Below are 21,745 nucleotides of genomic sequence, written 5' to 3'. Positions count from 1 at the left end.
CGACAGCATGAGCTGTCACTTGTGTTTTTCATCTTGGCCATTCTGACAGGTGTCAGATGGAAACTCAGCTTCACTATGATCTGTATTTCCCTGATGGCTAAGGATGGTGAACATTTCTTTAAGTGTTTCTTAGCCATTTGCAATTCTTCTGTTGCGATTCTGTTAGATCTGTACCTATTTTTTAATTGGATTATTTGGTTTATTGATGTCTAGTGTCTTGAGTTCTTTAGGAGATCAGCCCTGTGTAGGTTGTGGGGTTGGTGAAGATCTTTTCCCATTCTTGTAGCCTGCCATTTTGTCCTTTTGGTGGTGTCTTTTGTGTTATAGAAGCTTTTCAGTTTAATGAGGTCCCATTTAGTAATTGTTGAGCTTAGTGCCTCTAAAAGGTTGGTATTCTGTTCAGGAAGTTGTCTGCTGTGCCAGTGTGTTCAAGACTATTCCTCATTTTCTGTTCTATCAGGTTCAGTGTATCTGGTTTTATGCTTAGGCCTTTGATCCACTTGGACTTGAGTTTTGTACAGGGTGATAGATAGGATCTATTTACAGTCTTCTACATGCCGACATCCAGTTATACCAGCATCATTTGTTGAAGATGCTTTCTTTTTTTTTTCCCCATTGTATAATTTTGGCTTCTTTGTCAGAAATCAAGTATCCATAGGTGTGTGGATTTTCTTCTTGGTCTTCGACTTGATTACATTGATCCACGTGTCTGTTTTTACAGCAATACCAAGCTGTTTTTTTACTATAGCTCTACAGTAGAGCTTGAAGTCAGGGATGGTGATACCTCCAGAAGTTCCTTTATTATACAGGATTGTTTTAGCTATCCTGTTTTTTTTTCCCCCATATAAAATTGAGTATTGTTCTTTCGAGGTCTGTGAAATATTGTGTTGGAATTTTGATGGGGATTGTATTGAATCTGTAGATTGCTTTTGGTAAGATGGCCATTTTTATTATGTTAATACTACTGATCCATGAGCATGGGAGATGTTTCCATCTTCTGTTATCTTCTCCAATTTCTTCCTTTAAAGACTTGAAGTTCTTGTCATATGGGTCTTTCACTTGCTTGGTTAGAGTTAGACCAAGATATTTTATATTATTTGTGGCTATTGTGAAGGGTATTGTTTTCTCTGATTTCTTTCTCAGCCCATTTATCATTTATGTATAGGAGGGCTACTGAAAGTTTCTCTCTGTTTAATTTGATGTTGGCTATTGGTTTACTTTATATTGCTTTTAGTATGTTTAGGTATGTCCCTTTTATCCCTGATCTCTCCAAGACTTTTATCATAAAGGGGTGTTGGATTTTGTCAAAGGCTTTTTCAGCATCTAATGAGATGATCGTGTGGGTTTTATTTTTTTTTCTTTCACTTTGTTTATATGGTGTATTACATTGACAGATTTTCGTATGTTAAACCATCCCTGGCATCTCTGGGATGAAGCCTACTTGATCATGGTAGATGATCTATTTGATATGTTATTGGATTCAGTTTGTGAGCATTTTATTGAGTATTTTTGCATCAATGTTTATGAGTGAAATTGGTCTGTAATTCTTTTTCTTTGTTATGTCTTTGTGTGATTTGGGTATCAGGGTGACTATGGCCTCACAAAATGAATTTAGCGAGATATCTCTTCTATTTCTAGTGTGTGGAACGATTTGAGGGCTATTGGTATTAGCTCTTTGAAATTCTGGTAGAATTCTGTGCTGAAATCATCTGGCCCTGTGGATTTTTTTTTTTTTTCTTTTGCTTGGGAGACGTTTAATTACTGCTTCTATTTCCTTAGGGGTTATAGATCTATTTAAATTGTTTATATGATCTTGACTTTACTTTGGTAAGTGATATCTATAGAGAAAATTGTCCATTTCTTTCAGATTTTCCAATTTTGTGGAGTACAGGTTTTTGAAGTATGACCTAATGATTCTTTGGATTTCCTCAGTGTCTGTTATGTCCCCCTTCTCAACCTTGATTTTGTTCATTGGTACATTTTCTGTCTTTTAATTAGTTTGAGTAAAGATTTGTCTGTTTTATTGATTTTTCTCAAAGAACTCTTTGTTAATTGATTCTTTGTTTTGTTCTCTTTGTTTCATTTTATTGGTTTTAGCCCTGAGTTTGATCATTTCTTCTTGGATATGTTTGTTACTTTTTGTTCTAGAGCTTTTAGGTGTGCTGTTAAGTTGCTAGTGTGAGATTTCTCCAAATTCCTTATGAAGGCAATTAGTGTTATAAACATCCCTCTTAGTACTTCTTTCATTGTGTCCCATATGTTTGGGTATGTTGTGCATTCATTTTCATTGAATTCTAGAAAGTGTTGAATTTCTTTATTTCTCTCTGGATCCAGTGGTCATTCAGTAGAGAGTTCAATTTTCATGAGTTTGTAGGCTTTCTGTTGCTTTTGTTGTTGTTGAATTCCAGCTTTACTCCATGGTGGTCTGGTAAGTACAGGGGGTTGTTTCAATTTTCTTATTTCTGTTGAGACTTGCTTTGCAACTGACTGAGCATGTGGTCAATTTTGGAGAAGGTTCCATGAGGTACTGAGAAGAAGGTATCTTCTTTGGTGTTGGGGTGAACTGTTCTGTAGATTTATATTAGGTCCATTTGATTTATAATGTCTGGGAGTGGGTGTTGAAGTCTCCCACTATTAATATATGGGGCTTGGTGTATGGTTTAAGCTTTAATAATGTTTCTTTTACAAATGTGTGTGCCCTTGCATTTGGGGCATAGATGTTCAGAAGTAAGATGTCATCTTGGTGGATTTTTTTCTTTAATGAGTATGAAATGTCCTTCTCTGTCTCTTTTGATTAACTTTGGTTTGATGCCCATTTTGTTAGATATTAGAATAGCTACTTCTTACTTAGGTCTGTTTGATTGGAAAATCTTTTTCCAACTCTTTACTCTGAGGTAATGTCTATCTTTAGTGTTGAGGTGTGTTTCTTGTTTGCAGCAGAAGGATGGATCCTGTTTTCGTGTCCATTCTATTAGCCTATGCCTTTTTATTGGTGAATTGAGTCCCTAGATATCGAGAGACATTAATGACCAGTAATTGTTAATTCCTGTTTTGTTGTTGTTGTTGTTGTTGTTGTTGGTGGTGGTGGTGGTGGTGTGTGTCTGTCTGTCTGTCTGTCTGTCTCCCTTCTTTGGATTTTGCTGGTGTGAGATATATTGCCTGTGGTTTTTGTAAGTGTAGTTAACTTCCTTGGGCTGGTGTATTCTCTCTAGTACCTGGTTTTAGGGCTGGAATTGTGAATAGCTGTTGTTTAAATTTCACTTTATCATGGAATATTTTGTTTTTCCATCTATGGGTGATTGAAAGTTTTGCTGGGTATAGTAGTCTGGGCTGGCATCTGTGGTCTCTTAGAGTCTGCAAATTGAAGCCCTTCTGCTTTTAGAGTTTGGTTGAGAACTTGGGTATAATTCTGATAGGCCTGCATTTATGTGTTACTTGGCCTTTTTCTTTTGCAGCGTCTAATATTCTTTCTATATTCTGTGTTTATGTTTTGATTATTATGTGGCACTGGGACTTTTTTTTTCCTGGTCCAATCTATTTGAAGTTCTGTAAGCTTCTTGTGCCTCTATAGGCATGTCCTTCTAGGTTAATAAAATTTTCTTCTGTGGTTTTGTTGAACACATTTTCTGTTTTTTTTTTTTGTTTTGTTTTGTTTTGTTTTTGTTTTTCAAGACAGGGTTTCTCTGTGTAACAGCTCTAGCTGTCCTGAAACTCTCTTTGTAGACCAGGCTGGCCTCGAACTCACAGAGATCCACCTGCCTCTGGCCCTTCCCCCGCCCCCCCCCCCATGCTGGGATTAAAGACTTGTGCCACCAATGCCCAGATTATTTCCTGGGTTTTTGAGTCGGGATTCTTCTCCTTCTTCTATTCCTATTATTCTTAGGTTTGATCTTTTCATAGTGTCTCAGATTTCCTGGATGTTTTGTGTTAGGAGTTTTTTAGATTAACATTTTCTTTGACCAATGAATTTATTTCTTCTATCGTATCTTTAACACCTAAGATTCTCTTTCATCTCTTGTATTCTGTTGGTTATGCCTACATCTGTAGTTCCTTTTCTCTTACCCAGATTTTCTATTTCCAGAATTCCAGTTTGTGTTTTCTTTATTGCTTCTATTTTGTTTTTCAGATCTTGAATAGTTTCCTTCACCTGTTTGGTTTTCTTGGTATTAAGGGGTTTATTGATTTCCTCCAATTTTTTGGTTATCTTTTCCTCAATTTCTTGAAGGGAGTTTTTTATTTCCTCCTTAAGAACCTCTGTCATCTTAATTAAGTTGGTCTTACGGTCGTTTCTTATGCTTTGGCTGTGCTGTAATTTTCAGGTCTTGCTGTCATAGGATCTCTGGGCTCTGTTGGAGACAGATTGCCCTGGCTCTTTTTGACAGTTAGGCATCGGGTTTGCGATGATTATAGGTTGTGGTATTGATTTCTAGTTTGTCTTTGTTGGATGGGTGTTTTGTTCCTTAGTTTCTGTTTCCTCTTTGGTCTTCTAGTCTTGGTGACCTGGATTTCTGGCAACTGGCGTGACCTCTAACCTAGTGGGGAGTCTCTGTCCAGGTGGGGAGCAGGTCTTCTGGTGGTTAGCTTGGCCTTGTTGTAGTAGGGGTCTCTGTTCCGACTGGTGTTGCTTGTATCTCAGAGTGGAAGTCCGCTGGGGTTGGTTGGGGCAGTGCCCATCAAGCAGGGGTGAGGAGGTGGAAGGGCAAGGGCAAGGCTGTGCGAGAGTTTGGGGGAACAGAATCTAGGGAGTGGGATGGTTCACCTGGCAGGTGAGTGACTCGCCTGCTCTTCTCTTATTCAGTAAATATTAATTGAACATAAGAATTCATGCTTACGTTTTCATGTTTCCACCTTTTGTCTAGCTTCCAGGAAAAAAGACAACTAAGCTTTGGGTTCCAGATGAAGAAGTCTCTCCTGAGACAATGGTCAAAGTGAGTAACATACATAGATTTGTTTTTCTTAGTACACTCACTATATCAAGTAATAGATGTGGGTGGCCATTAAAGTCAAGAATTTGCCTTTACTGTGGTCCAGGGTTTCATGTGTTGGGAGATTGTAGGGCAGTGAAGTGCAGCCCAGTGCCTTCTGAGCAGCAGCATGTGACCGAGGATGAGGGGAAAGATTTGAAGTCTGCTTCCATATTTCTGCTTCTTAGAAATTAGCCGTTTAATGGGGTGACTAGTGTTGTCTCCTGGTACTGCTGTTTAGTAATGATGCTAATCCAGGTTTTAAAATTATTTTTTCCTTGGGATTTAATCAAAGTTTTTATTTTAAAAAACATTTAATAATTCTTGAATTTGGGTTTATAAATAAGGAATTACTTGTCACTAAAATACAGAGCATTGGTTTGTTAAAGTCATGTGGTGTCAACTTTATTTCAGTGTATTTGTGACGGTTTAAAAGTTAGGAGCAAATAAACTGAATTGTTGACATTTGTTGACTTTTTTTCTTGGAATTTCTTCTGGGCTCACTCCCACATTGTCTGTCCTGCCATCTTTCTCTTTGTATGTATTTGTTTATGCTCTGTATCTTGAATTATGTTAGCATATTGTTGCAGCCTCAGATTCTGGTTTGTCCGCACACCTGTAGAGCAGTCCTTCCTTTACATCTGTGGCTCCATCACTGAATGATACTGGCTGCATTGGGGTCTCAGCATTAGTCTCAAGCAGCAGTCCTGTATCATAGAGGCAACACTGGATGAGAAGACAGGCCATTTAGGCCGAGTGTGCACTCACCAAATGCCCAGGAAAGGGACCCTTGGGGCTGCTGTGTGCTGGCACTGTTCAAGCTCAGTTATTGTTGCCTTTGTTTTTTTGAAAATTGAGATAAATCAAAAAAAAAAAAAAAAACAGAAAGGTATGTCAAAGACGGTCATAAGTGCAGAAGTACTCACATGCTTCATCATCGTAAAGTGTATGAAAGTGATGTCCGTTCTTAGGCAGGCAGTTGGGAACTCTTTCTGCTTAGGGGAGTTCGCATGATTCTAATTCTGTTCCTAAAGGACAAGGTGCAAAACATTCAAGAGCAGCAACAAAAGAACTCAAGGGAAATGGGTTTGTGTTTTTGTTTTTTGTTTTGTTTGCCACTTTCCTGGAGGTTAAAACAACTCTGACTTAAAACACTGTTATCTTCCTGTACATAGAAAGGAGTAATTCATTTTGTCTTTTCTTAAGATGCTCCCTCCTTTTTCTAGTTTTTAAAGTTGATGTGGAACTTCTTTAAACATAACAATGCTTAATTGGTCAATTTTTTTTTAATAGATTCAGGCTATTAAAATGATGGTTCGATGGCTACTTGGAATGAAAAATAATCACAGTAAATCAGGAACTTCTACCCTCAGATTACTAACAACCATATTACATAGTGATGGAGATTTGACAGAACAGGGGAAAATTAGGTATGTAGTTACTGTTTCCAAATATTTGGGTTGTATAATATCTCAACTCCTGGTGTAACTGTTATATGTTAGAATTTATTTTTAAAACGGTAATTAGGCTGGGTAGTGGTGGCTCACACCTTTAATCCCAGCACTCCAGAGGCAGAGCCAGGTGGATCTCTGTGAGTTTGAGGCCAGCCTGGGCTACAGAGTGAGTTCCAAGACAGGCACCAAAACTACACAGAGAAACCCTGTCTCATGTGTGAGGGGGATAATTAGTATTATTTTGTAGGTATTCATGTGTTTTATTGTAATATGCTTTTACATGGTGGTTATTGCAATATAATAATATAATATGGATAATATAATATCACATGTCTGATAGTGTTCTGCCATCTAGACACTGCCAAGTATTTTAAGTGATATATTCTTGCTTTCTGTCACAGTCCATGTATAACTGCTAGTGCAGAGATCTAGAACTAATGTTTGACAGGTTTGCTAGTGTCTTACAGGAAAAAACAAGTTAGTGAATCTGTTTCTAGAATGCAGAAAACAAAAAAACTTAAAAATATGCTTGATGCATGTCCTTTAAAATGCACACACTGTTTTTGTTTGTATGATGAAACATAATTTAGTGCTCCCTGTTGATAAGTCCACATCTGTGGAATCTAAAATACCCAGAAAGCCATTATTTTCTCTGTGTTGAGAGTGCTGCATGGACCTCCCTTACCATTTGCTGCACCATGCAGCGTAGCCGCTGCTTGCCTTGTAACCCAGAGCTGAATGAAGAAGGTCTGTGGGGAGACTGTGCAAAAGTGATGCCATTTTTCTATGAGGGACTGAAGTATTGATTTTGCTGTTTTAAGGGCTAATTGACTGTACTGTGATTGAAACTCAGATTCAGATCCTGAAACTACATACTCCAGGCAGATTCAGACCTTGGCTCTTAGCACTTTCTAGTTAGGTGAACTTTACCAAGTTACTTCAACTTCTCAGTGCCCCCAACAACAACTGAGTGTACCACTGTAGTACAGTTAAATATATTAGGTTATTTGAAGTATTCCCAGCATTATATAGCATATAGGAACATGGATGATAACACGGATTATTTTATCAGCATTAGATAAATGTAGAGTTGGTCTCAGATGCTGTTTAGTGACAGACACTTCTTAGCAATCTAAAAATAGAGTAATTTCCCTCCTTAATACATCTAAGTTCTTTAATGAGAAAACCAGATGGTGAGTGTCAGCTGCCTTCTACCTTTCCATATTCATCCTCTTCTTCCAGCCCCCCCCCCCCCCATTTCACTCTCCACTTTGATAGTACTGGACATCAGACCTAGGACTTCACATGCTAGGCAAACACTGTTAACACTGAGCCACCACCTCCACCCCTAATCTGTTCTCCTTGTATGTTTTATTCATAGTGTCCACTGTGCCTAGAATTTAACAGTACATATTTCTGAAGTGAAATAATAAAAAGAAAACTTAGTACTATAGACAGTGCATGTGCTTACCATTTTTATTCTAATTTGTTGCTTTCCTTTAATAATTTAGACATGTCTATTACATGTAAAAATGTTTTGATTTAAAATTCATGCCGCATTTGAGATAAATTTGCAAGCTCAGCCTGGCAGAGAAAATCTTTGGTGCTAATACAATTTATTAATTACATTGTTTTATACGTAGTTGTTTGTGTTATTCCTGGCTATACTTAAGAAGTTAAGAACATTGACAGGCTGAAGTCAGACTGCACATACTCAAATTTAGATCTACCACTTATCAGCTGCTTTTACTATGAGCTGTTTCACTTGTGTATGCCTGTGGGAGTATGTCAGCCACTCCACCTGCTGTCATGATCCTTTGTTTTTAATTATTTATTTGTATTTTATGTACATTGGTGTTTTGCCTGCATGTATGCATGTGTGAGAGTGTTAAATCCCCGGGAACAGGAGTTATAGACAGTTGTGAGCTACCATGTGGGTGCTGGGAATTGAATCCAGGTCCTCTGAAAGAGCAGCCAGTGCTCTTAACCACTTAGCCATCTCTCCAGCCCCCTCATGATTCTTGTATGTTTGATGCAGTAGTTGTGAGAGACAAATTAGCAAGTAAAGACATTCATGCTGACCTGGGAGTAAACATCTTTGCACACAAATCAGTAGTACTAGACTTAAAACGTTAACAGGCAAACCAACATAGAAATAGATGTCTTCTCTTCCTGCCTAGGTTAGGGTGTGTAGGACCAGAAAACTGAATGGCTTTAGTAGTAGCTGGCACCACCATATTTAAGAGCCATTGGCATTGGTTGGGTTCTCTGAGAGTTCTGTGCTGTGTGTAGACTGACTGCTGTGACCCATATGGCAGAAAGTACAAACAAGCTCCATACCCCATCCTCTTTGTAAGTCCTGAGGGTTCTGCCCTCTCGACCTCATCCCCTTCCAGGAAAGTCTCCTTTGGAGCACTGCTTTGGCCTAGGATTTCAGAGTGTGCATTGTGAGGAGGTGGTGAGTGTCCAGAGTCTGGGACGGTCTGCTTTCTCCTACAGAGGCTTGTCTTAAGCATTAGATGAGTGAGGTGAGAAGGTGTGCCCCCCCACCCCACCCTGCACACAGAAGTCTTGCTCACATCGCTTTTGCTCTCTTTTAGTAAACCGGATATGTCACGCCTGAGACTCGCTGCTGGGAGTGCCATTGTGAAGTTGGCACAGGAGCCCTGCTACCACGAGATCATCACACTGGAGCAGTACCAGCTCTGCGCACTGGCCATCAATGTAAGGGCAGTGGCTCATGGGGTTGTCATTGTGTGCTCTTGGGCACAGGAAGAAATTGCTGCGGTAGCGTCAGAGCCTGGAATGTTTTCATGAGAAACACTGCACAGTCTAAAATTGGCATTTGGTTTCCTACGCAGCACAGTGTGTAACTACATCATTGTTCTAGTCTACACACTTCCCAGAAGCACTGAGTGAGCCTTGCGCTGGCTGAACCTTTGCTCCACAAGGAGATACAGGGAACTTGCTTTAAGACTCCAGTCGGTGTACAGCCTGTTCTCTGCGTATCTGCTTAAGAACACCTCATTTATGTGCACAGCTCATTAACAAACACACCACTGCTCATTCCTCAGTGAGGCTTTACTGTAGCATATGCATTTTTCTCTGTAAGGCACAGTGTGGTCTTGTGCTGAGGCTGCGGCATTTCATCACTTGTTGGGAGCTGTTTAAATGTCGGTCACCAACAAGAACAGCATGTGTACAGTGTGTCACCAGGTAGACCACAGAGACGAGGCTGACCTTCTCTCTAGGGATAGGCACAGCAGGCTCCTTCTGTGTTGGATGCCCTGCACATCTGTTCGCTAACAACTCTATCATTGATGCAGGTGTTGATTTTGGATTACAAATAAATGATCAGGCAGATTCCTAAATGCAGAATCTGTGAATAAGGAGGAACAACTATTACCAATATTTTATAAAGCTATGTTCCTGGGTTTTCATTTTTGAAGACACAGAGTACACAGTTTCAAGGTAGAAGTATTCAAAATAAATTTTTTAAAATAAAATTAATCTTTAAAAGTGAGAATACATAAACACATGCATCAGTAAATCTAAGACATGACCTAAGCTTGCCTCCCTGCGTATTTTTCCAGTTGTTGCAGAAGCCTTGACCCTCAGAGCTACCTTCTGGTTTGTGGTAACTGTCCTGCTGCTACACTCTTCCAGGCTCCTAACAGTCTCTCACCAAGACTGTTGTTTGGAGACCTTGTCTGTTGTTGGATACATTTCCCTAACCACAATTCTCATCCTGTTATTCTCCTGGTCAAACACATTTAAGAGCTCATACTTGCTTGAAATGGGGTGGGGGGTGGAGGGCGACGACGTGTTTTATGACCTGATACTGGAGCCTCTCTACTGTAGCATCTAAACACACACTTGGACATCTTTAATGCTGCCTCTACAGTAGTGGTTCTCAACCCGTGGGGTACAGCCATCGGGAAACACAGCTCTTTATGTTATGATTCATAATGATTTGCAAAATTGCAGTTATGAAGTAGCAACTAAAATATGGTTGGGTTCACCACAACGTGAGGAACTGTATTAAAGGGTTGTAGCATCAGGACGGTTGAGAACCACCGCTTTACAGTAAAGCACCATTCATCGCCTCATTTCAGTGGAAGCGAGCACTTTTATTTATCCTGTGTTCTGTTGCTAGTTTTCATCTCCTCCTTCCATCTGCACACACCGGCATTCACCTGTTACAGGAAGCTCAGGTGTGACCTTTCCCACAACTTGCCCAGTTTTCCTAGCTGGATGCAGTCTCTGTGTTGGAACCCCTGCAGATTTTAGTCTCACCCTGCTGGCGTACAGCCTCAGCCTGTGCGTGCCTTCACCTTCCCTGTGTGTGCCTTCACCTTCCCTGTGTGTGTGTGCCTTCACCTTCCCAGTGTGTGCCTTCACCTTCCCTGTGTGTGTGTGCCTTCACCTTCCCTGTGTGTGCCTTCACCTTCCCTGTGCGTGTGTGCCTTCACCTTCCCTGTGTGTGCCTTCACCTTCCCTGTGCGTGTGTGCCTTCACCTTCCCTGTGTGTGTGTGCCTTCACCTTCCCTGTGTGTGCGTGCCTTCACCTTCCCTGTGTGTGCGTGCCTTCACCTTCCCTGTGCGTGTGTGCCTTCACCTTCCCTGTGCGTGCCTTCACCTTCCCTGTGCGTGCCTTCACCTTCCCTGTGTGTGTGTGCCTTCACCTTCCCTGTGTGTGCGTGCCTTCACCTTCCCTGTGTGTGTGTGCCTTCACCTTCCCTGTGTGTGTGTGCCTTCACCTTCCCAGTGTGTGCCTTCACCTTCCCTGTGTGTGTGTGCCTTCACCTTCCCTGTGTGTGCCTTCACCTTCCCTGTGCGTGTGTGCCTTCACCTTCCCTGTGTGTGCCTTCACCTTCCCTGTGCGTGTGTGCCTTCACCTTCCCTGTGTGTGTGTGCCTTCACCTTCCCTGTGTGTGCGTGCCTTCACCTTCCCTGTGTGTGCGTGCCTTCACCTTCCCTGTGCGTGTGTGCCTTCACCTTCCCTGTGCGTGCCTTCACCTTCCCTGTGCGTGCCTTCACCTTCCCTGTGTGTGTGTGCCTTCACCTTCCCTGTGTGTGAGTGCCTTCACCTTCCCTGTGTGTGTGTGCCTTCACCTTCCCTGTGTGTGCCTTCACCTTCCCTGTGTTTCTGTGCCTTCACCTTCCCTGTGTGTGTGTGCCTTCACCTTCCCTGTGTGTGTGTGCCTTCACCTTCCCTGTGCGTGCCTTCACCTTCCCTGTGTGTGTGTGCCTTCACCTTCCCTGTGCGTGCCTTCACCTTCCCTGTGTGTGTGTGCCTTCACCTTCCCTGTGCGTGCCTTCACCTTCCCTGTGTGTGTGTGCCTTCACCTTCCCTGTGTGTGCGTGCCTTCACCTTCCCTGTGTGTGTGTGCCTTCACCTTCCCTGTGTGTGCCTTCACCTTCCCTGTGTGTGTGTGCCTTCACCTTCCCTGTGCGTGCCTTCACCTTCCCTGTGTGTGTGTGCCTTCACCTTCCCTGTGCGTGTGTGCCTTCACCTTCCCTGTGTGTGTGTGCCTTCACCTTCCCTGTGTGTGTGTGCCTTCACCTTCCCTGTGTGTGTGTGCCTTCACCTTCCCTGTGTGTGCGTGCCTTCACCTTCCCTGTGTGTGTGTGCCTTCACCTTCCCTGTGTGTGTGTGCCTTCACCTTCCCTGTGTGTGTGTGCCTTCACCTTCCCTGTGTGTGCGTGCCTTCACCTTCCCTGTGTGTGTGTGCCTTCACCTTCCCTGTGTGTGCCTTCACCTTCCCTGTGTGTGTGTGCCTTCACCTTCCCTGTGTGTGTGTGCCTTCACCTTCCCTGTGCGTGTGTGCCTTCACCTTCCCTGTGTGTGCGTGCCTTCACCTTCCCTGTGTGTGTGTGCCTTCACCTTCCCTGTGTGTGCCTTCACCTTCCCTGTGTGTGTGTGCCTTCACCTTCCCTGTGTGTGTGTGCCTTCACCTTCCCTGTGTGTGTGTGCTTTCACCTTCCCTGTGTGTGTGTGCCTTCACCTTCCCTGTGTGTGTGTGCCTTCACCTTCCCTGTGTGTGTGTGCCTTCACCTTCCCTGTGTGTGCCTTTACCTTCCCTGTGTGTGTGTGCCTTCACCTTCCCTGTGTGTGTGTGCCTTCACCTTCCCTGTGTGTGCCTTTACCTTCCCTGTGTGTGCCTTCACCTTCCCTGTGTGTGCTTTGCTTGCTTCCTGGAGTTGGGCCTCTGTGAAAGAAGTATTGTTGTGGGGCCACAGAGATGGCCCGGCGGGGGTTAAGAGCACTGGAGCTCTTCAGAGGATCTGGGTTCAAGTCTCACATGGCAGCTCACAATTGTCTGTAACTCCAGTTCCAGGGGACTCCAAACTTCCCATGGCAAAACACTAATACACATAAAAGTTTTTAAAATGTATTATTGTTGTATATTTGAACAGACATTAAATGTGCAGGAATAGATAAGACTGAATAATATGACAACGCAGTTCATAATTGCTTAGGTATTTAGAATTGGAAATTCAGTTCATAAAAAAATGTACCTTGTTTTCTTTTGAGCTATATATTGTTCTAGATACTAGAAATGCAAAGCTGAGTAAGTCATGATTGCAGTCGTCCAAAAGCTAGCAGCCTCTTAGAATAGAAAATACAGATAAGTGTTGATAATACAGTGAGGTACACAGAGTAGTAGCTCAGCTACTTCTGAGGTGCTAAAGAAGTTCTGAGAATTGTTTGTGTTCAGAAGGCCTCTGAAAGTAGACCGGGGTATGGGAAGACAAAATCAGGTTTGTAGCAGTGAACTAGTTTGGACTCCAACTTGATATTGTGAGGCAAAAGACTGTGTAATTTTTAACCAGTTATTTTTTATAACCATAGTTATGGAAGTATAATGAGAGTTTGTTGTTGGTCACACTGTATTGCTCTTCTTTATTGCACATCTTTATGTGAGTAAGGTACCCATCTTCTTAAGCTTGTGAGACCTCCATCCCTTAGTAGTAGCACCTCCTGAAACGTCTCTGCATTCAGTTTGTCTTTTCTGTAGTGAATTCTTAGCTCCTTGTCTATGAGCTAACAGTCTTCTGTCATTAATAACTGAAGGCTGGTAGTTTTAAAGTGATTGATAAGCTGGCTTTATAACAAATTTGCATTGGGCTATTAAATGCTGAGCTGTTGGTGAGAGGGACAGAACTGTCATTAAGAGTGTGTCTCAGTAAGAGGGTGGGGTGTCTGAGTGGGGTCATTTTTAAAGAATGGTCTCTTCACTGATGAATATGTTAAAATAAGTTGACTTTGATTATGAAGTTTGTAGTAAATTGGATATTTTCATGATAGATGTATATGTTTGTTCCTCACTAGTTCTGATGGGTAACTATTGAGTGTGATAGTAGAAAGACTGAGTTTCTGTGGACACTTGAGTACTTTTTGAAAAGTACTAGGTATGCTGAAAATGAAATTAAATGAAAGGGAATACATACCATAAGAGCTTAAAGATTGGCATATGACACGTCCCTACCCACCTGCATTAACCAGGCATAATGGTACCTGCCTATAGTCTCAGCAGTAAGGAGGCTCAAGTGGTAGGATAATGAGACCTTGTGTCAAAAACAAGAACAACAAACCCAGAAACGAAGTGTTGGGGCTGACAAGATGGCTCACCCAGCAAGAGCACTGGCTGCTCTTCCAGAAGACCTGTGTTTGGTTTCCAGCACCCACATGGGAGCTCACAACTGTCTGTAACTCCAGTTTCAGGGGACCTTACTCCCACTTCTTGCCTCCACAGGCATCAGGTACCCACTTGATGCACATTACATACATGCATGCAAAACATATATGCACATAAAAATAAAACTCTGAAAGAACAAAATCAGAAAATGTCCAAGTGCTACGGGTAGAGCCCAGCTAGTGTAGAGCTCTTGTCTAACATTCTGGGGCGCTAGGATCAATCCCTGTGTTATAGAGGAATAGTAAAGATAAGTGCAAGACATATAAATGACGTAGACTGAAGAAATGAGGTACCTAAAGTTGTAGTACTAAGAGAACACACAAGCTGAGGGTATAATTATGAAAGGGTTTGTATGCATGGAAACAAATTGGAGCTGTTTCCTTTGTAGAAGAAATTCTGGGGACTGGATGGGTGGCTCAGTGGTTCAAGAGCTCTGACTGCCCTTCCAGAGAACCAGGATTCTATTCCCAGCACCCACATGGTACCTCACAATTATATGTAACTCCCAAGATCTGACACCCTCAAACAGACATGCATGCAGGCAAAAACACCAATGCACCTAAAATAAATACATTTTTTAAAAAATTAAAGAAGGAGAAGACATTCTGATCCACTGTGTGCTGTTTACTGTGCTAGTCCTAGATGCAAGGGTACATAAAGCATTGTTCCTGTCTTAAAGACATCGTTCCTGTCTTTGAGGAATCAACAGATGAATAAGGTGGACACCTTAACCAGGCTCAATCTGTGCTAAAGATGTGCAGGGTGCTCAGAGCATAGGCCAGCGCAGGATACAGGTTATATGCCGCTGCTCTGAAGAAGGTACATGAGTTGCCCTAAAGAACAAGGAGGAGTTTTCTAGAGAGACATGGGTCGGGTGAAGGAAGTCATAAGGTCATCAGATACTTTGCCTAAGATGCCAGTGCTGTGCTGAGCTATATGCTCAGCCTCTTCCTTTATTAGTATTGTTTTAATCATACTTGGGTAAGTGGGAGAGCGTGTACTGGTTTCATCTGTTCTGAGAGTGTATTTATTGTCTAAAAGTGTAATGGGCAGCTGTTGGGTCCAGTTGAATACTGCAGCCTTGAGGTGGAGTCACACTCTGTGTTATGAACGCTGACTCGGGTTGTATGTCAACTTGGTCATATCTGGAGTTGTGACTTCTTACTGCTTTGTAGATAATACCTGGAATAATTTTATCTTTACAGGATGAGTGCTATCAAGTCAGGCAGGTGTTTGCTCAGAAACTTCACAAAGGGCTTTCTCGATTACGACTTCCACTTGAATATATGGCTATCTGTGCACTTTGTGCCAAAGACCCAGTGAAGGAGAGAAGAGCTCATGCTAGACAGTGCCTCGTGAAGAATATCACTGTGAGGCGGGAGTACCTGAAACAGCATGCAGCTGTTAGTGGTGAGTGCCTGGGGGGGGGGGGGGGTGCAAAATGCACCTTCCAGTCTGCCAGGTGCGGTCTCATAGAGCAAAACACCTTACAACTGTTCTTTATTATACAGGTGTACACTTCTTTAAAAAGTCAGCCTCTTTCAATAGCTACTTTTCACTTACTATATTTAAATATATATGTATAAATGTGTGAGTACTTGAGTTTCATTATCTGTGTAAATAGTGAAATGAACAGAAGAGTAAGTCTGACCCTGGCGGTCTCGGGAAAACCGAGGGTTGGCGTGTTTATGTGTGCTGTGTCAGCACGGCCTTGGGTCTTTTTCTACGTGTAGCTCACATTCGTGTCGGGTGCTTGTGTGCCTGCCTTCCCTGTGCTCCTGTGCCTTACCACACAGCACACGTCGGCACCTCCCAGGTATCCACGGCGACGAGAGGCAGTCTTTGCATGTGTTTGCTCTTCCAGATGTCACCTGCTCTCCTACCAGCTAAACTTGACATGGATGTTTGTAGAACCTCTGAATTCACACCATGTTGTAAATGCCTTCTCTCCCTCCCTTCCCCTCCCACCCTCTCATACTGTACATTACCCTTCCAGAACAGACCAGTCATCCCTTTTCCTTGTAGGTTGAAATACATGTAGGTTCTCAACTGCTCACGAATGACATTGACGCACCGATGGCTGTTCATATTTTATGCTCAGCTCAAGTTTAAACTCTGCCATGTTTACTTACCACTGCTGTTCCCTCCTATGTGCCTGTGCTCAGTGTGCAGGGTTACTTGAAGTTTGGTGCAGCCTGCCTCTCCCTACTCTGTTCTGAGCTCTGGAGATCACTTCTCTTCTAGACAGACAGAGCTGGGAAACAGATAGAGTTTACCCCTTTAGTCATTTGAGGTGGAGTTTTAGTGGTCAGCTGGCCACTGTGATCCTCTTTCTCTTTTTCCTCACCTTGGAAAAAGTGAAGGCTGTGAAGTTACATCCCACCTCTGCAGTTCATGGGCTGTGTTTGGCCAGGTTATGTAGTTCATGGCCTAGTTGGCTTGTTTGTAAATTTGATATAATTATACTCACTGGTTATGCTTGTTACATGGATTGAAAAATGATATGTATGCAGCACCTAGCATAAAATAAATGACCAGAGACGTCATCAGTAATAGTAGCCGTTCTTATTTTAGGTACTTTCCCATAGCTTCCATCTCTCTGTACTTTAGTGTGAGTGCCTTATCTGGTCTTATTATCTTTATATTTTTATATTGTATGGATACAAAGTAGTAAGCAGTCTGTAAGTATTTAATTTAACTTAAATATCACTGAAATTTAAAAATTTAAAAAAAAACAGCTGTGCTGTTTTTTTCTCTCATGCTTGTTCTTGGCCATCCACACAGAAACTCTTCAAAGACAGTCTGATACTTACCGGCATGCATTATGCTCCTGGTTGAACATCTGACTAACATGGAATTAGAAGACTGAATCCAAGTCTTTTTGTATACTGTTTGCCAAATACAGTTTACATGCCTTTCTGACCTCTACCATATAATTTGCTATTCTCAGTCAACAGATAAAATACTTGGATTTAAACTGAAAAGTTGTTTGTTATTTACATTGTCCTAGGAGCTCTGTTCTTTTGTATGGTCCTTCTGTTAAAAACTGACCATTACTTCTGTCCTTATGTCCACTCGGATAGCTTGTCAGAGATACCAACACACAATTGCCTATAGCATAAGGAAGAAAAGATCTTACATCTCAGTCTTAAATAGTTTGTGTGGCTCCCTCTTCCCGTGTGCATTTGAAAACTGGACTCTTGGTCCTCGCTGCTCAGTACCTGGCGTGTGACTGGGCGTGTTAAACTGCTCTCCGCGTCTCAGCACAGGGTGCCCGCCGAGTGTGTTGCCCTGCCAGCCGTAGTGTGGGAAATCGCTGGGGTGGAGGAAATGGGCGAAAGAGCATGAGATTGATCTTTCTAACCTGGATGCTTTTGTTTGCTTTTTGTCTTCCTTTTATTATTTTTGTTTTGTTTTGTTTTTTGTTTTTCAGAAAAATTATTGTCTCTTCTACCAGAGTATGTTGTTCCATATACAATTCACCTTTTGGCACATGACCCAGATTATGTCAAAGTACAGGATATTGAACAACTTAAAGATGTGAAAGAGTAAGACTTTTCATCCCATTTTCCTACTTTCTGAATGTTGTTTTACCTCCTTCCTGCTGCTGATGGGGTAATGATTAGAGTTGGTATGTGTTTCATTTAGTCACTTTCTAGTCGTCTGTTTTTTCATCTCTTCATGTTGCATTTCTTACCTAATTTCCAAAAATGTCCCTTGCACTCCCAAACTTGGGTTGTGTTTCCCTGTGGCTGTGGTACTGCTTTTCTCCTGAAATAATGATGCACTCGGGCTTTTCTTTTCCCGTTCTCATCTTTCATTTCCTTCTAATTGTAGGTTTTCATGGGAGGAGAACTGGTAATCTCCTCACCAGGTGGTGAGCACATTTATCTTTGCAGTAACTCTTTATAAAAGGAAAGAATAGTTTCTTCATCATAGGCCACCTTTCACAACCAGGGGAGTATTCTTAGTTATAACTTCATTGCTGTTCTCTGATCAGAGAAGAGATTACTGCCTGTGTAGAGAGATAGGGGAATATGACACTGAGAGGCATTTCAAGACCAGCATAATTCCTAGAGTAAACCTGAGACCACCCTGGTCTTAGTTCTGTTATAATAAAAGTGACTATTGTGATTTTGAATCAGTTAATTTAGTTTGTAAATACACTAGTAAAATTGGTTAGTTTCTTGACTCATAGAAATATAGTTATTTAAAATACTGCAGGAAAATAAAATTAAATTACTATTAGCTTACTGTGACAAAGGGGAAAATCCAGTGTCTTTTTATTTGCCATATCATCTTTCTGAGATGCTATCTCTGAAAATGAATTCTATATTAGAGTGATTATCAGTAATGAGGAACCCTGGCTGCCTTTCTTCCTCCGAGAGCACTGGCTTTTGAACAGGTGGACTACCTTAGAAATGCACTTGACAGTTAGTTCCCTTCCTTGATTGCCTGGCTGTCTGCATTCGTGAAGCACAGCCCGGGTGATCGCGTTTTCTCCGGACAGTTCCCTTTCCTGTTACTGCCCTCCTTTATAGGTCAACTGTAATGCCGTTCCTTTCTTACTGAGAGGGGCATTGAAGTTGTTTTTCCTCAGTCAGCAGATGCAGTGTGGACGGTGTCAGCCGTGCCTGCCTTTCTCATTTGCCCGCCTGTTCCTGACCACTGGCTTAGGTGTCCTGTTGAAGCGTCCCCTAGGGCCCAACCTCATTGTTGTGTGGCCAGCCTTTCTCCACTGTCACAGTGCAGAGTTCAGTGGTCCCGTCCTTCCCATCTCTGTGTTTCCTTTAGCCCCCTCATGTCGACTCTGCCGAGATTCTGAGCTTGCATCTGCATTGCTGACCTGTTGTAGTAGATTATACTGCTGTGTATGACTGCATTGCTGACCTGTTGTAGTAGATTATACTGCTGTGTATGACTTGGGCTTTTTCCTGCTATTTCATTTGAGTTTGTAGCTGCTGCTTTCCAATTTTTTCCTCTTCTGGAATTACAGTCTAGGTTCATTATGTTAATATTGGGAATCACTGTATCTGTATTTAACAAAAGTTTGTTTTCTTCTATATTTTTTCGTTTTTGTGTTCTTAGATGTCTTTGGTTTGTTCTGGAGATATTGATGGCTAAAAATGAAAACAACAGCCATGCATTTATCAGAAAGATGGTAGAAAATATTAAACAGACCAAAGATGCTCAAGGACCAGATGATACAAAAATGAATGAAGTATGTAATTCACAATAAGTATTTTGATGCCATGCTGATTTTAAATATTTTGGTATAGGGTACAACTTCTTTAACATTTTAAACAGCATTAGTTTTTCTATTAGTGATAATTGCTAACATAGAATTATTATACCAATACTAGTGTTAATTTAGTAGTAATTCTAATGCTGAATCATGTTGGTCTTATTGTACTAATATACACAATAATAAAAGCCACAATATTTATCCTGAAGGCTTCTTTCATTAGTTTACTGTTTGATCTAAATACATGTTCTAGAATTACCCCTAATTAACAGGGTCTAAGATGCCAATTTCAATAACTAACTAAAAAAATACCATTTCAGAAATTATACACCGTGTGTGATGTTGCCATGAACATCATCATGTCGAAGAGCACTACATACAGTTTGGAGTCTCCTAAAGACCCAGTGTTACCAGCTCGCTTTTTCACGCAGCCTGACAAGGTAGTTACTTTAGAATTTGTTGGTGGAGTTGACATAAAGTGTGTGCTCCTCACTGGGCTGTGGGAAGACAAGGGAGGATCAGTAGTAAGAGCTGCCCACAACCAGCACTGTGGCAAGGGCACCGGGCTCAGAATGTGACTCCAGACCAGGTGTGGACCAGAGTGGAGGCCACGAGGGGATGATCCAGAGGTTGTTTCAAAGTCTGAAGCCATGCCAAAAGCACAGGCAAAGCTTTGCCAGAGATTTTGTGAATTAATAGCCTTTGATCCAGAATGGGAATTGGAATGCTGATCTGTAGAGTCTGAAGTTGCAAGCCCTGGATGAGGTCTTGTAAGGTGGTATGAGGAAACACGGAGAGCATAAGCATTTCGATAGGCCCAAGGCTCTGGGAGCGCTGCAAGAGTATTCGCAAACCATGCCCGGTACAGCGTTACACAGGCCCTGCTAGAGACTCTTCTCTGCGCTGATTGAGTGACAGGTGGAAAGCACCATCGTCCTCTTTGGATTGGAAGCAGTATACCAATTAAGATCTTGGCAGCATATTGAGATTTAAAATGGCCTTGTGGGTTTAAAGTTAAAGGGCTTGTCTCTTTTTTTAAGCATTCACTTTGATAGGAGCAGCATGGCCAGGGACTGTGTGGCTTATCTCTTGAGTGCTGTGCAGGGATGGGTGTTGTCTGGCACATTTAATATTGGAATTGCTAGGAGGTTAGTCTGTCAGAGCCACAGCCTGAAATTTCATGTTTGAACTGATGAATTTAAACAAATATGAACTTGGTTGGCTCTTGTCTCTCACAGAGCTGTGTTGGTGCTCACTGACTGCCTTTTCTCTTGTTTTTAGAATTTCAGTAACACCAAAAATTACCTGCCTCCAGAAATGAAATCATTTTTCACTCCTGGAAAAGTACGTTTTGAGAATTGTTTTAGTATTTATGTGCTAGTTAATTTTAGTATGATTATTGGCCTAATTGTGCTGTTTTGTTTCTTAAATAATTTTTGTGTCTCAAGGTAGGAAATATAATTAGTATCTTCCATTTGTTGATTAAAGAATTAATTGTTCTTACTATGTAGATGCCAACTAAGATGCACTTTAGAAAAAAAGCTTATAGCAAAACTGTGAAGACCTTTATCCTGTAGACATCTTATGCCAATCTAGATACAAATCTTAAAGACAATGTCTTACATCCTTCCATAGCAAGGCTCTATTTTCATGATTGGTCTATATTTCATTTGTTGTCTCACAGTGGAAACCTTTTCCTACAAATAATTAAGACTCAATTGCTCTGTTGTCTGGGGGGGTTTGCTTTTGTTCTGAAATGACCTTGCTAGGTAGCCCAGGCTAGCTTTGAATTTGCAGTAGTCCTTCCTCAGCCTCCTAAGTGCTAGAATTATAGGCACGCATTGTTACAAGTTTTTAATTTGTGTAAGTAATAATTCAGTTCATCGTCCTTATTTTGCTTAAGGATAGATACATTTTTTTTTGTAATTTGTGTGTAAACATATTGAAGTTGTTGCTATGAGTTCTTGATATGTGAGTTTCTTTTAATTAAATAGGAAGAGTTACATATTTCTCGTTTCAGCCTAAAACAGCCAATGTTCTAGGAGCAGTTAATAAGCCGCTTTCGTCAGCAGGCAAACAGTCTCAGAGCAAATCATCAAGAATGGAAACTGTGAGCAATGCGAGCAGCAGTTCAAATCCAAGCTCTCCTGGAAGAATAAAAGGGAGGCAAGTGCACAAGAGATGCCATGTTTTGTGTTTGATTCCAACAAGGCTGTGAGATGCAGAGTAATGCAGTTATAGTATCTGATGCCACTGAATAGAGATGAGGTGGTAGTTACTGACGAGTAGGAGATACTTAGCTTTTCATGTGTAAGCTTACTGGAGTGATCTCTGCTAGTACACACAATAAATATTTGACCTCATTGTTCATACCTTATA

The 21,745-nt window shown here is 41.6% G+C and overlaps 1 protein-coding gene across 12 annotated transcripts in view; it reads left to right on the top strand.

Moving 5' to 3' along the window:
• Pds5b (PDS5 cohesin associated factor B) overlaps window positions 1–21,745 on the top strand; it is a 163,223-nt gene that overhangs the window by 127,892 nt on the left and 13,586 nt on the right. For all 12 annotated transcript variants that reach the window (XM_076560106.1, XM_076560104.1, XM_076560103.1 and 9 more), the window contains exons 22-30: window positions 4,860–4,928; window positions 6,258–6,394; window positions 9,019–9,142; window positions 15,327–15,531; window positions 17,555–17,669; window positions 19,210–19,342; window positions 19,687–19,806; window positions 20,648–20,710; window positions 21,387–21,532. In XM_076560106.1, coding sequence (XP_076416221.1) covers window positions 4,860–4,928; window positions 6,258–6,394; window positions 9,019–9,142; window positions 15,327–15,531; window positions 17,555–17,669; window positions 19,210–19,342; window positions 19,687–19,806; window positions 20,648–20,710; window positions 21,387–21,532 — 1,112 coding nt within the window. The remainder of the gene's footprint in view (window positions 1–4,859; window positions 4,929–6,257; window positions 6,395–9,018; window positions 9,143–15,326; window positions 15,532–17,554; window positions 17,670–19,209; window positions 19,343–19,686; window positions 19,807–20,647; window positions 20,711–21,386; window positions 21,533–21,745) is intronic.

Source organism: Peromyscus maniculatus, chromosome 23, assembly GCF_049852395.1.
Source record: "Peromyscus maniculatus bairdii isolate BWxNUB_F1_BW_parent chromosome 23, HU_Pman_BW_mat_3.1, whole genome shotgun sequence".
Classification (NCBI taxonomy): Eukaryota; Metazoa; Chordata; class Mammalia; order Rodentia; family Cricetidae; genus Peromyscus; species Peromyscus maniculatus.
The sequence above is the reverse complement of the archived record's forward strand: the minus strand, read 5'-3'. Positions and strand labels throughout refer to the sequence as shown.